Here is a 13,623-nt window from a genome sequence, read left to right on the forward strand (position 1 = left end):
CCTAATTCAGTCTTGATTCTATTCCTCAAACACACCAAGAGTGTTCCTTCATCAGATGTTTGCATTTTCTTGCTTCTGGAATGCATATTTTATATTTCGTTTTATAGAAACTTCTCTGTCATTCACTGCTCATTATAAATCTTAACCCTTCAGGAAAGCTTTTCCTATCTCCTCGAAGGTGGACTACTCTTTCCCAATCACTATTTTCCCATTAGCCATTTTCTGCCAGCGCTTCTTCATAGCATTTTTACTTACCATTATATGAAATTATATTATTATTTATTATTATTATTATTTTTAAGTTGCCTGCTTATTGTCTGACTCTTTCTCTAGGAGATGATCTCCATGAGAGCAAGAGCAAGACAGCTCCCTTCCTCCTCAAAAAAATGGAGTAAAAAAAATTTATTGTCTTTATTCCCACTTGACTCTAAGATTCAGGGATAAGGACTGGGGCTTCCTCGTCTTAGTTACCACAGTGGTCAGTGCAGTTCCTGTCTCTTGGGGATCCGCCAAAATGAATTTATACTGGAAGTAAAACATAGGGCTTGACTTATTTTAAGAAAGGAAATGACACAAAATTTTAAAAACATCCTAAAAGAAGGTTAACTTTGCAGAGGATTACTTGTAAATGATCGCCATAAGGGAAAAAAAATAAGGTAGAAGGAGGTATGGAGATAGTGATCTTAAAAGAGCATGATAATTGAAGTTTAAGACAAAGATTTTTTTTTAATTTATTTTATTGAAGTATAGTTGATTTACAATACTGTGTTAATTTCTGCTGTACAGCAAAGTGATTCAGTTATACATAATATACATTCTTTTTATATTCTTTTCCATTATGGTTTATCACAGGATATTGAATATAGTTCCCTGGGCTCTACAGTAGGACCTTGTTTACCCATTCTATATATAATAGTTTGCATCTGCTAATCCCAAACTCCCAATCCATCCCTCCCTCACACCATCTCCCCCTTGGCAACCACAGGTAAAGATTTTGAATCTTTGTTTTGTTTTGGTTATAATTTGCATAAAATAAAATGCACATATCTTGTGTTTAGCTTGATGAATGTGACAGTTGTACATTCTTCTGTGACACCACATAAACTAAGATGAAAATCTCATGTATTACCCAGAAAATGTCCTGATACCTCTTTTCACTCTTCTCACCCCATCTCCCCACCTGATGAACTACTTTCTTCTCATTACTATTTCTAAAGACAAATTTTACCTGTTCTTAGACTTCATGTAACTGGAATCATACAGTATGTACTCTTTCTGTCTGTATTCTTTATCTCAGTATAATATTTTTGTGATTCAGTCATGATGCTCCATCTATCATTAGTTTGTTCTTTATTGATGTATAGTAACTCTATTATTTTAATAAGCCATAATTTATTTACTCTCCTATTGATAGATTTTTGAGTTGTTTCTAGTTTGGAGCTGTTTTGGATAAGGATGTTATAAACATTCTTATACAACATATTTTCTTTGTGGATATATATTTTCATGTATCTAGGAAGGGTAGATATATGTTTAACTTTGTAAGAAATTGCCAAACATTTTTCCAAGTAGTTGAACCATATTACACTCTCACCAGTAGTATGCAGAATTTCATTTGTTCCACATTTTTACTAACATTAGTGTGGCTAGTATTTTATAGTGTGGATTTCAGAGATCCTAGTGGGTATGAAATGGTATCTCAATATGATTTTAATTTTTATTTCCCTAATTACCAATGATGTTAATTTTTATGTGTCTATTAGCTTTTTTAAAAATTTATTTATTTATATCCTTATTTTTGGCTGTGTGGGGTCTTTGTTGCTGCACATGGGCTTTCTCTAGTTGTGGCTAGCAGGGACTACTCTTCATTGCAGCATGCGGGCTTCTCATTGCAGTGGCTTCTCTTGTTGCAGAGCATGGGCTCTAGGCATGCAGGCTTCAGTAGTTGTGGCACACGGGCTCAGTAGTTGTGGCACACAGGCTTAGTTGCTCCATAGCATGTGGGATCTTCCCAGACCAGGGCTCGAACCCATGTCCCCTGCATTGGCAGGCAGATTCTTAACCAATGTGCCACCAGGGAAGTCCCATTTAGCTTTTTATATACCTATTTTTAAAGGGTGTTTTTATGTCTTTTTCCATTTTAGTATGTTATTTATAATTTTACTGTTGAGTAGCAGAAATGCTTTATATATTTGAGTCATATGTGTATATATATTTCCTAGTTTGTGGCTTGCCTATTCATATTCTTAATGCTGTATTTTGATAGGCACAAAGTTTCAATTTTGATAAAGTTTAGTTTACCATTTTTTATTTTATGGTTAGTGTTTTTTGAGTCCTATCCAAGGCATCTTTGCCTTCCCAAGATCACAAAGGTATCCTATATATTGTTCCAGAGGCTCTCTGGTTCTGATTTCTATATTTAGGACTGTGATCCATCTTGAATTAAGTTCTGAGTATGGAATAAGTTAGGGATTGAGGTTCATATTTTTTTAAAATACTGATACTTAGTTGTTTCAGTATCATTTGACTTTCCTCATTAATGACTTGGCACTTTGGTTGAAATGAATATTTGAATTTTGTTGTGAATATATATATATTATACATTTTGATTACAATCTAATTAGAACTCTCTAATTTAAGTGGGATGTACAAGCTAATCAGTTTCTTCCCAATTTATATGTACTTATTTTAGGAGAGATCAGAGTGGCCTTTGTCCTGTATAACAACTTGGGCCCTTATTTGTCCACGGAGAATGCCAGCATGAAGTTGGGAACAGAGGCTATGTCCACCAATCATTCTGTTATCGTCAATTCCCCAGTTATTACAGCAGCAATAAACAAAGAATTCAGTAATAAGGTTTATTTGGCTGATCCTGTGGTGTTCACTGTTAAACACATCAAGGTAAAAAAAAATGGCATGTGAAGTTTTTTGTCCACATTATCTATATTTGTTATAACAAGAGCATGAAGTGTCTTAATTTCGTTTTTCTTTTTCCCTATTTTTTGACATATAGCAATTCATTGTCTATAAACTGATTAGTGATTTTTTTTCCAAAATGAGGGAGGAGAATAATTCTTGTATATGTATATATTTAAGGTAACAACATTCATAGATGGATTTATAAATGCTTCTCTATAATTAAAAAGAGCTAGCAATATGTTCAGTGGAACTCAGCATAGCTCAACTGATGTTACAAGTAGTTATGTCTTTGTGTGTAGATATATTTTTATGTATATGCAAGGATTGTATTGTAAATTGAACAAAGATTTTTTTAAAACCATGCTATCAGAAGTTCATTGTATAGAGCAATTCTTTGCTTTGCAGTATAAATTAATTGATGTGATTCTGAGACAATGATACTAGTATTCCTTCAATATTACTTTTGAGAAATGAATTCACCTCTAATCAGGGGGAATAAATAACATATATTCAAATTTGCTTAGAATTGATAAGCCCCACTTAATATGAAAACTCTGGTAGACCTCTCCACAAAAATTGAAACATAGTGTGAAGTTGTGTTAGATGTAAAGAAAATGCCTACCTAACTTACATGATCAAAAAGTAGTTATTGGCTTTGTTGATGTTTTTTTCCTGTAGCAGTCTGAGGAAAACTTCAATCCTAACTGTTCATTTTGGAGCTATTCCAAGCGCACAATGACAGGTTATTGGTCAACCCAAGGCTGTCGGCTCCTGACAACAAATAAGACACATACTACATGCTCTTGTAACCACCTAACCAATTTTGCAGTACTGATGGCACATGTGGAAGTTAAGGTAAGATACATACCATAAAATAAAAATGGCTTAGCATACAGTTAAGACATTAACTGTAAAAAGTCCTAACTCCATGTCCAACTTGAGTGTGTTTCTACTTTCACAGTAATTCTATTCAAGAACTCTCTGTTGTTCAACCCATATCCTATTGATGAGTCAAGGAACCCTTTTTTTCTATTATCAATATAGTTCATAAAATTGAAATTTGCTTATAAAATAAAATTTTGCTAAGAAAACTTCCCATGTTCTTCCCTGCTTTTATTTTGTGTGAGTAAATATCAAACCATGTCCTCATGAACAGGGCAAGGTAGGACCCCAGCACCAAAGGCCAGTGTGATAGGGTTAGAGAGCTGGGATCTGGTAGGCTGAAGACTAAGGAGCCGTGCGTGGGATCAAATACTCTCAAAATGAGTCTTGGGAAAATAGCTGTTAAACACAGTACACAAAGCATTGTAATACATAGAGCCTGGCAAATTCTAACATAATGTAATCGTTCTGTCCATTCAAGAAGACACTATTCTAAAGAAAAATCTAGGTGGTAGGTTGTTTCCAAAATCAGAAACGTGGCTAACTTGGCTGCATCAGTCTCTTGCCAGGTGACTGGTTGTCTTGGAAGGCAGGAAGAGGATTTAGATTTTGGATATACTTAGGACATAAAAATACAAAGGGATTATTAGCTTGGTTATAGAAATTGATAGATGGGTTAGTAACAAGAAATTATATACTTGTGAATTCTCATCTTCCTGATGTCAATAAAAATAGAGAAAGTATCACTGTCCAATACATTTTAAAACATGAAAACCATGGCAAAGGTTTTATCCACCTGATACCATTTATCCAATAATTTCATCCAAAATTTTCTTTGACTCTGTTGAACTTAGAGATGATGCAGGTATCTTAGAGGGAGACCAAATCCAAGCCCACTCAGGACCTTAGGAATAAATTACCTTAGCTGTGTCAACACAGTCAAGTTTGATCTTTAAAGGACTACAAACCGTAATTTGTCAGAGCTTCACGCATTGATCAAGCTTAGTAAGACTGGCTACACTAACAAATGTTAGGTTTAAACCTGGAATGTATTCGTATGGCTCTAGGATTCTATCTTTTCAGTTTAGGGAATAAATTCAAACAGAAAAATGGATCATATTTCAAGCAACCACAAAAAATAATTTTTTGCTCAGTTCATTGCATAACAATCTCTACCCAGTCCATGCAAGAATCTTGACTGTGACCATTACTGTGTGTCAACAAGAGATAAAAATAGATGGCAATCAATGTTTTCCTTTGACAGTCAGTCATACAGTAAGCATGCCCTGGGTTTCTTGTATCACAATCTCTTGCAATTGCCTGGGTCATTCCCATCTTGATCACACAACATGATTTTGGCACTTGAAAAACGAAAAACAAGCAGAATGATCATCCCTGGAAGTCCAAAAGGAAACAAAGCAACCAAATTTACATTGGACTAATGTCTAAAAATGTATGCTAATTTATTCATGCACAGTGAGATATGCAACAGCCAGTTAGAACACATATTTGTGCTTGCTAGTTATCACTTCCTAACTCCACAGGAAAATCTATAAAGGAAACAAAATTATATTCAAAAGTTTTGCTTGATGAGAGCAAGAAGGATTAGCTGAGTAGTCTTGTTGCTATTGCTATTAAGCTGTGGTGCCCTAATGCGTGGGTCTTCACTCCAGGGTTCTACCTGTGTACTGAGTTGCCTTTTCTATCATCTGTTACCTCTGCTATTCATTCAGTACTTCCTTCATTTTTTTTTTACTAACAATTTTCAAACACCTGAGTAAAGGTATTGACATGTTGCCTGCTACACCATAAGCTGTCAATAAATGTAACTTCCTCCTGATTTGCCAGAGATATCACTAGATTCCAGCATTCTGGTGAAGCTTCTGGCCCTCATGGAACTTGCATTTCTGAGGGGAAAGAAAGGGCAGAGAAGTGGAGCTGCAGTCATAAATGTGATAAGTCTTATAATTGAGGCCCACGCTGTGATTTAGGGACACAGAGGGGGACCGTCTATCTAAAGCAGGACTGGTCAGAGAGGGCTTATCAAAAAAGTGACCTTCTCTGAAGGATGAGTAGGATGAATTTAGTAAGGTAACCTGTGGAGAATTTGTATCAAGCACATTCTTGGAAGTATCAAGCACATTTCTTCACTTTGCTTTGGGTACACTATCCCCTCTTGCTTCTTTCCTTCCTCAGCAGCTGGTCCTTTTTAGCTTCTTTTGCTCGTTCCTCATCTCCACAGCCTCTTGTTGCTCTGACCCGGAGCGTAATCCTAGATGTAGTCTAGGCACTATCCATTCTTTCTCTGTAGTTGATCTCATATGTCCATATGGCTGTAAACATCATCTCATGATTCCCAGACTTCTATCTCCATTTCTTAACTCCAGACTCCTAGATTCAACAGTTAACTTGATATATCCACCTAGATTTCTAATAAGGGTCACAATCCTAGAACTACACTTTTGGTGTTTTCCCATCTGTCCTTTCCTTCTTAGTAAATGGTTACTCTGTTCTTCCAGGTGCTCCAGCCCTAAACCATACACCATCTTTGATTTGTTTCTTTTCACTCACACTGCACACCCAATCTCATGAGCATATCCTGCCAGATTTAGCATCTTCATTGCTACCACCTGGATTCCAGCCCTTATCCTCTCTCCTCTGCTGTTTGTTTTTTTTTTTTTTCTTTTTTTTTTTTTTTGCGGTACGCGGGCCTCTCACTGTTGTGGCCTCTCCTGTTGCGGAGCACAGGCTCCGGACACGCAGGCTCAGCGGCCATGGCTCTCGGGCCCAACCGCTCCGTGGCATGTGGGATCTTCCCGGACCGGGGCACGAACCCGTGTCCCCTGCATCAGCAGGCGGACTCTCAACCACTGTGCCACCAGGGAAGCCCTCCTCTGCTGTTTTGTTACAGCCCTTTAATTAGTCTCCTTGCTTTATTTCTTGTCCTTCTTAAATTTATTCTCAGCGTAATTGCCAGAGGGATACTCTTAAAATGTGAGTCTCTCTTCTGATTTATTCTCAAAAAGCCATAATGTAATCCCTTTAAAATGCAGATCAAGTACTTCACACCTTTGATCCAACCTGAATAACTTCTTATTTCAATAAAAGCAAAGTCCCAAATCCTGACCCCTTTAGCAACTCTTGACCTACTCTCCTACTACTCTTCCCCTTGCTCACTTGGCTTCCTTGCCTTTCCACAAACGCATCAGGCTTGCTCAGGTTAGACTTAAAGTTTCCCTTCTCCTACCCTTCACCCCCTCAGATAGCCACAAGGTCAGCTTTCTCATCTCCTTCAAGTCTTTGTTCCAGTGTAACCTTCTCAAAGAGGCTTTCCCTGTCCACCCTTTTAAAATTTCAGATTATCCCACTCCCACAAAATACTGTGGGAAATAAGGCAAAACATGTCCCTGGCCTCAGTCAATTTATACTTTATCAATGGAGAGAAGTATTCAGGCTGGTTTTTGAATGGGGTGCTCAGAGAGGTTTCATAGCTCTGAGGTCAATTTGAGCAGATAAAAGAAGGAAAGGAATGCCCCAAGGTGGCAGTGTTGCCAAAACCTGGCCTCAGTGCACCGGCACCAAGTTGAACTTCGGAGACTAAGTTTTGGGTGAAGTAGAAAGGAATAGCTTTATTCTTTTGCCAGGGATAGGGGCCCACAGTGGACTAATGCCCTCAAAAGTGTGTGTCCCCACCTGGGGGTGGGGTTGTAAGGAGTCTTATAGTAATGGTTCAAGGGGCAGTGTTGCTGATAAGAATCAGTGTGCATGCAGGGCCTGCACTCCTTCAATCCAGAAATCATTTGATAGGCTTCTGTGGTTCTGCAGGTTATCGAACTATGACCTTCTCTCTGCAATGAAGAATGCTTCATCAAGTAGTTAACATCCTCCATTTGGCAGGGGGGTGGGGGTTGGTTCTACAGAAGAGCTCAAAGATATTGTTATATGTATCTCTTGAGGAGCAACCAGGATCCTGCCCCAAGGCGTCCCTATTGTTTCTTGACTGCTTCTCCCTTGTCTCTGCATCCCCTCCCTTCCCTGATTAGCAACTGTTTGAACCTGCCCTTTGGAACTCAGGGGAATGTCATGAAGGTTGAATGAAGCCTATTTCCTACAGACAAGAAATGGGGGGCACAGAAAGAATTTTGTGCCTAGGAGCCCCACAGGGTCCTGCTCAGTTTCAGGAACACAGCTGACTAACTACTTTCGAGTTTTCTCTACTTCTCTTGTCTAAGGAAACATTTGGTTGTCTTCTCTTTTAGATACAAAAGTAATAATTATGGAAAGTTATATAATTTTATATCAAACTGTGGTAGTATGCATGGCATTTTAAAAACTTTTCCATTATTGGAATCACCTGCAGGTTTATTTGTCTGTTGTTCAGTAGAGTGTTGAATACATTAAATTCAAATGTCTTTCTCTTCTCATACCAGTGATTCTCTTTGTGAACACTCTTTGTGGGAGGGGTATTTTAGTTTGCAGGATCATAAGTTTCAAACTAATTGACTAATTAACATTTCTACTATGGTTTTGTAGAGCACAGTAACAAATGCTTTAGAAAATGGTCTGACAATTTATATCACCTATAGCTTTTTCCTCTACCCAAATTATAATTCTTTGGGGATAATAAAAAAAAAGTCTCACTACTCATTTCTGTCAGTTCAACTTGACATTGATTTTTATTATCTTTAAAAGGCTTCACTTTCCTTAGTTAGATGCTTGCATCTCTCCCTTTCTCCCTCTCTTTTCTTTTGAGCTTAGTATATCCTATTGCCCCTACCCCAACTTTACCCCAGTCCAAGTATAGGCATTATTTTGCTATTTAAAATCATTGTGTTTCTTTTTAAATTTAGTATTGATTTAAAACAATGACAATTTGGAAATTTTTAACTTCATACCATGGATTCTGTGTGTCAAATATTTTATAACTACACTTTTTCTAGGTTAGAAGAAAATACACTGTAAGGTTCTGCAGTTGCATATGAAGAAAAGTACTTGCTTTTCAAAAAAGTATTTTTACTTTTTTAAAGTTCAAAAGAAAAGTTAATTTAAGAGTTTAAAAAATGATTTTATTAGTGAAAAATAAAATGTTTAATGTATGATGCTAAAGGTTGTACACTTCCATTCCCAAATTTTTATGTATTTTTTTGTATTTTGCCATCTATAGTGCAGTGGGATTGAGGTGAAGGTAGAGATTAAAAATCATAAATATTACATAGTACTTTAAACAATGTATTTATTTAGAGGGAAAAAAAACCTAGATAACTCACAAGTTGAATACCCTCCAAATATGTAAAATTCCATGAAAACAAAATGGTTTCAAAAATGATCAAAAATGTAAGATTTTATTATATTATCTTAAATATTAACTATCAAAAAAATTGACAACCTCTTAGAACCAAGAACTATTCTTGGACCTTCTCATCAAACAGTTTTATAATGATATGTTTCCTTCCTAGATTTATTAAAATCTGAAATTATTTATTTGCTGTTTTATTTTCTGCCTCCTCCACTGGACCCAAGCTCAGTGTTAGGAGCAGAGACCTGAAAGAACTGAGAATCAGTCTTGCAGATCATCTGGGGAAAGGCTCTTCCAGGCAGATGAAACAAGAACAAGAACCTGAAGCAGGGGTGATTCTGTGATTCTGATGAACTGCAAGAACAGTGTAGCTGGAGTGGAAAGAAAAATTATTTTATTACTTATTTTCTCCACTCTTTTTATAGAACTTTTATAGAAAAGTTGAAAGAGTATTACAATAAACACTCATATACCCCTTTTTCTGAATTCATATTTAAATTTTGACACATTTGACTGTCACTCTTATGTGTATGTACATGCATCTATATTTTGCTGTATTATTTGACTCTTTGGAAGTAAATTGCTGATTTTATAATATTTAATTCCTAAATCTTCCAGCAAATAGGTTCCAAGAACATGCTCTACCATTAAAACACAGAAGAAATTTAACTTTGACTAAGTATTATCATCTACTGTATAATTCATACACAGATTTTCTAATTATCCTGATAATGTCCTTTACAGCCATTGTATTTCCACTTAGGGCCTGATCAAAGATCACAGTACCTTTAGTTGTGACATTTCTTTGCTCTTCTTTAGAAGTATCCCTGCCTGTTTTTGTCTTTCATGAAAATGACACTTTGCAGAGTCCAGAGTCCAGGCCATTCTGTAGAATGTTTCACAATCTCAGTCTTTCTGATTGTTTTCTCATAATTAGATCCAGGTTAAACATTTTTGGCAAAAATACCCTGTAGGAGATGCAGTATCCTTCCCATTGTATCAGGAAGCCCCTTATTGGAGTTACTAAGTTTGATCATTTGTTAAAGTTACATTGTACAGGAACATTGAAGTTTTTGTAATTAAGAGGAACATGTGGAAACATATCTGGAAAGTTTGTTTTATTAATCTCAGTTTCTTTCATTTTAATCTGTTAAGTCTACCCTTTACTTGTTCCTCAAATAGTTAAATACTGTCTTTGTGACAGGCAAAGTTTATGATCTAATTAGTAATACAGATAAGTAATCAGCATAATCTGTATCTTACAAGAAATGTCTTATTGTTGTGGTAGAGAGTGCTATAGAAACACATGGGGAAAAGCCTTAACTTGACCTTGAGGGGTCAGAGAAGATGCTCTAGATGAAATGACATAACTTTAAGCAAAATGAGAGCAACAGGCTTGAAGTAACATGAAGTAAGGCTGCATTTTTGTGGTTTTGAAGTGTATATTTTCAGTAAAATTTATATTCAAGAGAGTATTAATTACACTCTTCTTCTGATTGTTTTTATTTCTGAGTTGCAGTAGAATTTTTAAGCAGAAAGAGACCTGCAATCTTCTCATATGCACACTAGATCCTTACCCTTACAATTTTCAGGTTCTTTATCATCTTCAGTAAATAAGCATGCCTAAAAATAGCAGCTGGAGATGCATCTGCAATTCTAGTGAGAAATATAAGTAATAAAGTTTATGGAGATTGCAAAAAGTAGAGATCTGGTGAGGACTTAACTCTCAGAAAGGCCCAGCATGTTCAATGATAGAGGAATTAACATCATTTCTTTAGTGTCTACATACATTATCTCATTTGATCCACAGAACCAGAATAGGAATTGTCATCATAATTTATTTTCCCATTTTATAATTTGCAGGGAAGTTGGAATAAGAACAGTTAGGAGGCTTAGGGTCCTGATTCCAGTTCTTTAGGTAATTGCCTGTATCTTTAGCAAATCATTTGGACTCACTGTTCCCATTATTAATCAGTTAACGGAGAGTAATAAAATTATTTCTAACGTTATCTCAGGATTATTTTGGGGAATTGAATAACAAAATCTATTAAAATCATGTTGAGAATTATAAAGTTTTCTGAAAATATAATTTTTTTTTGCTTGGGCCTCTCACTGCTGTGGCCTCTCCCATTGCGGAGCACAGGCTCCGGACACGCAGGCTCAGCGGCCATGGTTCACGGGCCCAGCCGCTCCGCAGCATGTGGGATCTTCGCGGACCGGGGCACGAACCCGCGTCCCCTGCATCGGCAGGCGGACTCTCAACCACTGCGCCACCAGGGAAGCCCGAAAATATAATTTTTTAATTCACTATATGCTTAACTGTCCTCAAAACCTTTGAGCTCTTGATCCTGGGAGTAGTTAACTATCAAGACCCAAATAGTTAATTGAGTTTCTAATAACTGATAATCATCTACCTGTACCTGAAAGAAAGACATTTAGGCCAGTACTTTGCATCACTGTTCACAGTGACAGCTTCTTTTTATCACAATGAAATTGTCAAATTTGTTTAGTATATTGGCTCTACTCACCCAATTTACCCATGCTTGAGAGAGTATAATCAACCAGCCAAGCAAAAGAAGCAAGCATGAAAACTTTCTCCATCCTAATATTCTAAAACTATCCTTAATTGCTTATACTGTTCTTGGTAAGAATTAGTTGATATGTTTACTAACTGTAGTCTATTTGCTCTGGGTTGTAAAATTTTACCCTTCTTTTTTAACATTCAAAGTCTTCTGTGATTGTTTTTCTTTTTCCCTGCCTATTTCATTCTACTGTGTCTAGTAAATAAAGTAATAAAGCTAGAGAACTATTGAACTCTAGAGGAATTAGGCTAGATTTTCCAGAATAGTTTTATAGCTTTCTAAGATAGGCAATAAGGTCAACTTGTGTGTAAGATTTTAAAAACATGTGAACAAAAATATGGCTGAACTAAATCATTTTTCCTACCTTGTTATAGACCATTCAGGGGACTGCCAGTTTCCTTTGTGTATCCTCACAGCATAAGCATTATGGTTTAAAGATCTTCTATGGTTGGTTACTTGCTGATTTAAAAAGCCAATCATGGAACTTTTAAGTTGTTAATTTTGTAAAATTTAATGTTAGCTCAAGCTATTGACTCGAGGCCTGTGGGATATTTGTCCCCAGGGTTATTATTTGGAAGACCCCTACTCTGTTTAAAATGCAATAAACTTATTCATGAGAATGGAAAAAAGAAAGCCTAATAACCATCATCTCCTTTTTCTTTTTCCTGAATTTGGTATAGCTAAGAAAACCAAATGAATATGAATAATGAAGTAAAAATGAGATATATGTGTGTGTGTACGTGTGTATATATTTATATTTCCATTCTGTTTTATTCAGTACCTGACACACTGTAGGCATCCAATGTTAGGATGAAACTACCAAATTTTATTAGATGTTTTTGGCTTGGTGTAGTTTCTATTTATTTGGTTTTTATAATGTAGTTATGCAAAATTACTTTCTCTGTTAAGCCTAATTCTATTTGTCTCTATTTTAAAACTTTTCTTTCTCATTGTGGTAAATTTATCTTTCCTTACATGCCAAAGGAAATGGCTCTATGAGAAGAATGATATTTAAATACTAATAGTAGGGACTTCCCTGGTGGCGCAGTGGTTGAGAGTCAGCCTGCCGATGCAGGGGATGCAGGTTCGTGCCCCGGTCCAGGAAGATCCCACATGCCGCGGAGCGGCTGGGCCCGTGAGCCATGGCCACTGAACCTGCGCATCCAGGGCCTGTGCTCCACAACGGGAGAGGCCACAACAGTGAGAGGCCCGCATCGAAAAAAAAAAAAGAAAAAATTACAACTAAATAAAAATAGTAAACATATCTGAGTAATTCAAGTCTGGCATTTCTATGGTTTCCCTTCATTTATACTTCAGCCCCTCTATCCCATTCCATTTCACCTAACCCTTTAAGAAGTACTTTCAAAAATTGTGTGTGTGTGTGTGTGTGTGTGTGTGTGTATGTGTTTTAATGAAAACAATCTTAAACGAAGTTACCCATTTTGTCTGAGAATCAGGAAATTTGCTGAATGTTCCCCAGCAAACTTTGTTTTAACAAAACCACTGGATTTAATCATTGTATTTAAAGGATAATCAAGAAATTTTCACCCGTGAAACCTACCTCTGTTTAGTTCTAAGGGGCTTAGAGTCTTCAAAAGAAATATAGGAGAGGATCTGTGGTCCTCCCCACTGTTAGCAGTATTGTTAAGAGCATGGAGTATTTGGCCATCAGTTAGGGTGATCAACCTTTTAGAGAGCCAACCAGGAAACAGCACTACCAGATCAAAAAATATACTTAACATGCAATAAGTAATTATGCACCTATGTGTTATTACTACATAAAAGTGACAATTAGAAGTATTTAATGCTAATTAATAGTAGTGCTAATAGTGTGAATACCTATAACAATATTTTTAAAATGCTTCTTTCCATCCTCTGATACAGCAAAAGTCTCTATTGAATATTTAAAATTTCAGGCTATATTATCACACATTTTATAAATGT

General features: G+C 36.4%; 1 protein-coding gene across 22 annotated transcripts in view; it reads left to right on the forward strand.

Annotated features, from left to right (window-relative positions):
* Nucleotides 1-13,623, forward strand: part of ADGRL3 (adhesion G protein-coupled receptor L3) — an 874,612-nt gene that overhangs the window by 740,909 nt on the left and 120,080 nt on the right. For all 22 annotated transcript variants that reach the window (XM_067736151.1, XM_067736152.1, XM_067736157.1 and 19 more), the window contains 2 exons: nt 2,693-2,901; nt 3,598-3,774. In XM_067736151.1, the coding sequence (XP_067592252.1) occupies nt 2,693-2,901; nt 3,598-3,774 (386 nt within the window). The remainder of the gene's footprint in view (nt 1-2,692; nt 2,902-3,597; nt 3,775-13,623) is intronic.

The sequence above is a fragment of the Pseudorca crassidens genome, chromosome 4 (genome assembly GCF_039906515.1).
Source record: "Pseudorca crassidens isolate mPseCra1 chromosome 4, mPseCra1.hap1, whole genome shotgun sequence".
NCBI classification, from domain to species: domain Eukaryota; kingdom Metazoa; phylum Chordata; class Mammalia; order Artiodactyla; family Delphinidae; genus Pseudorca; species Pseudorca crassidens.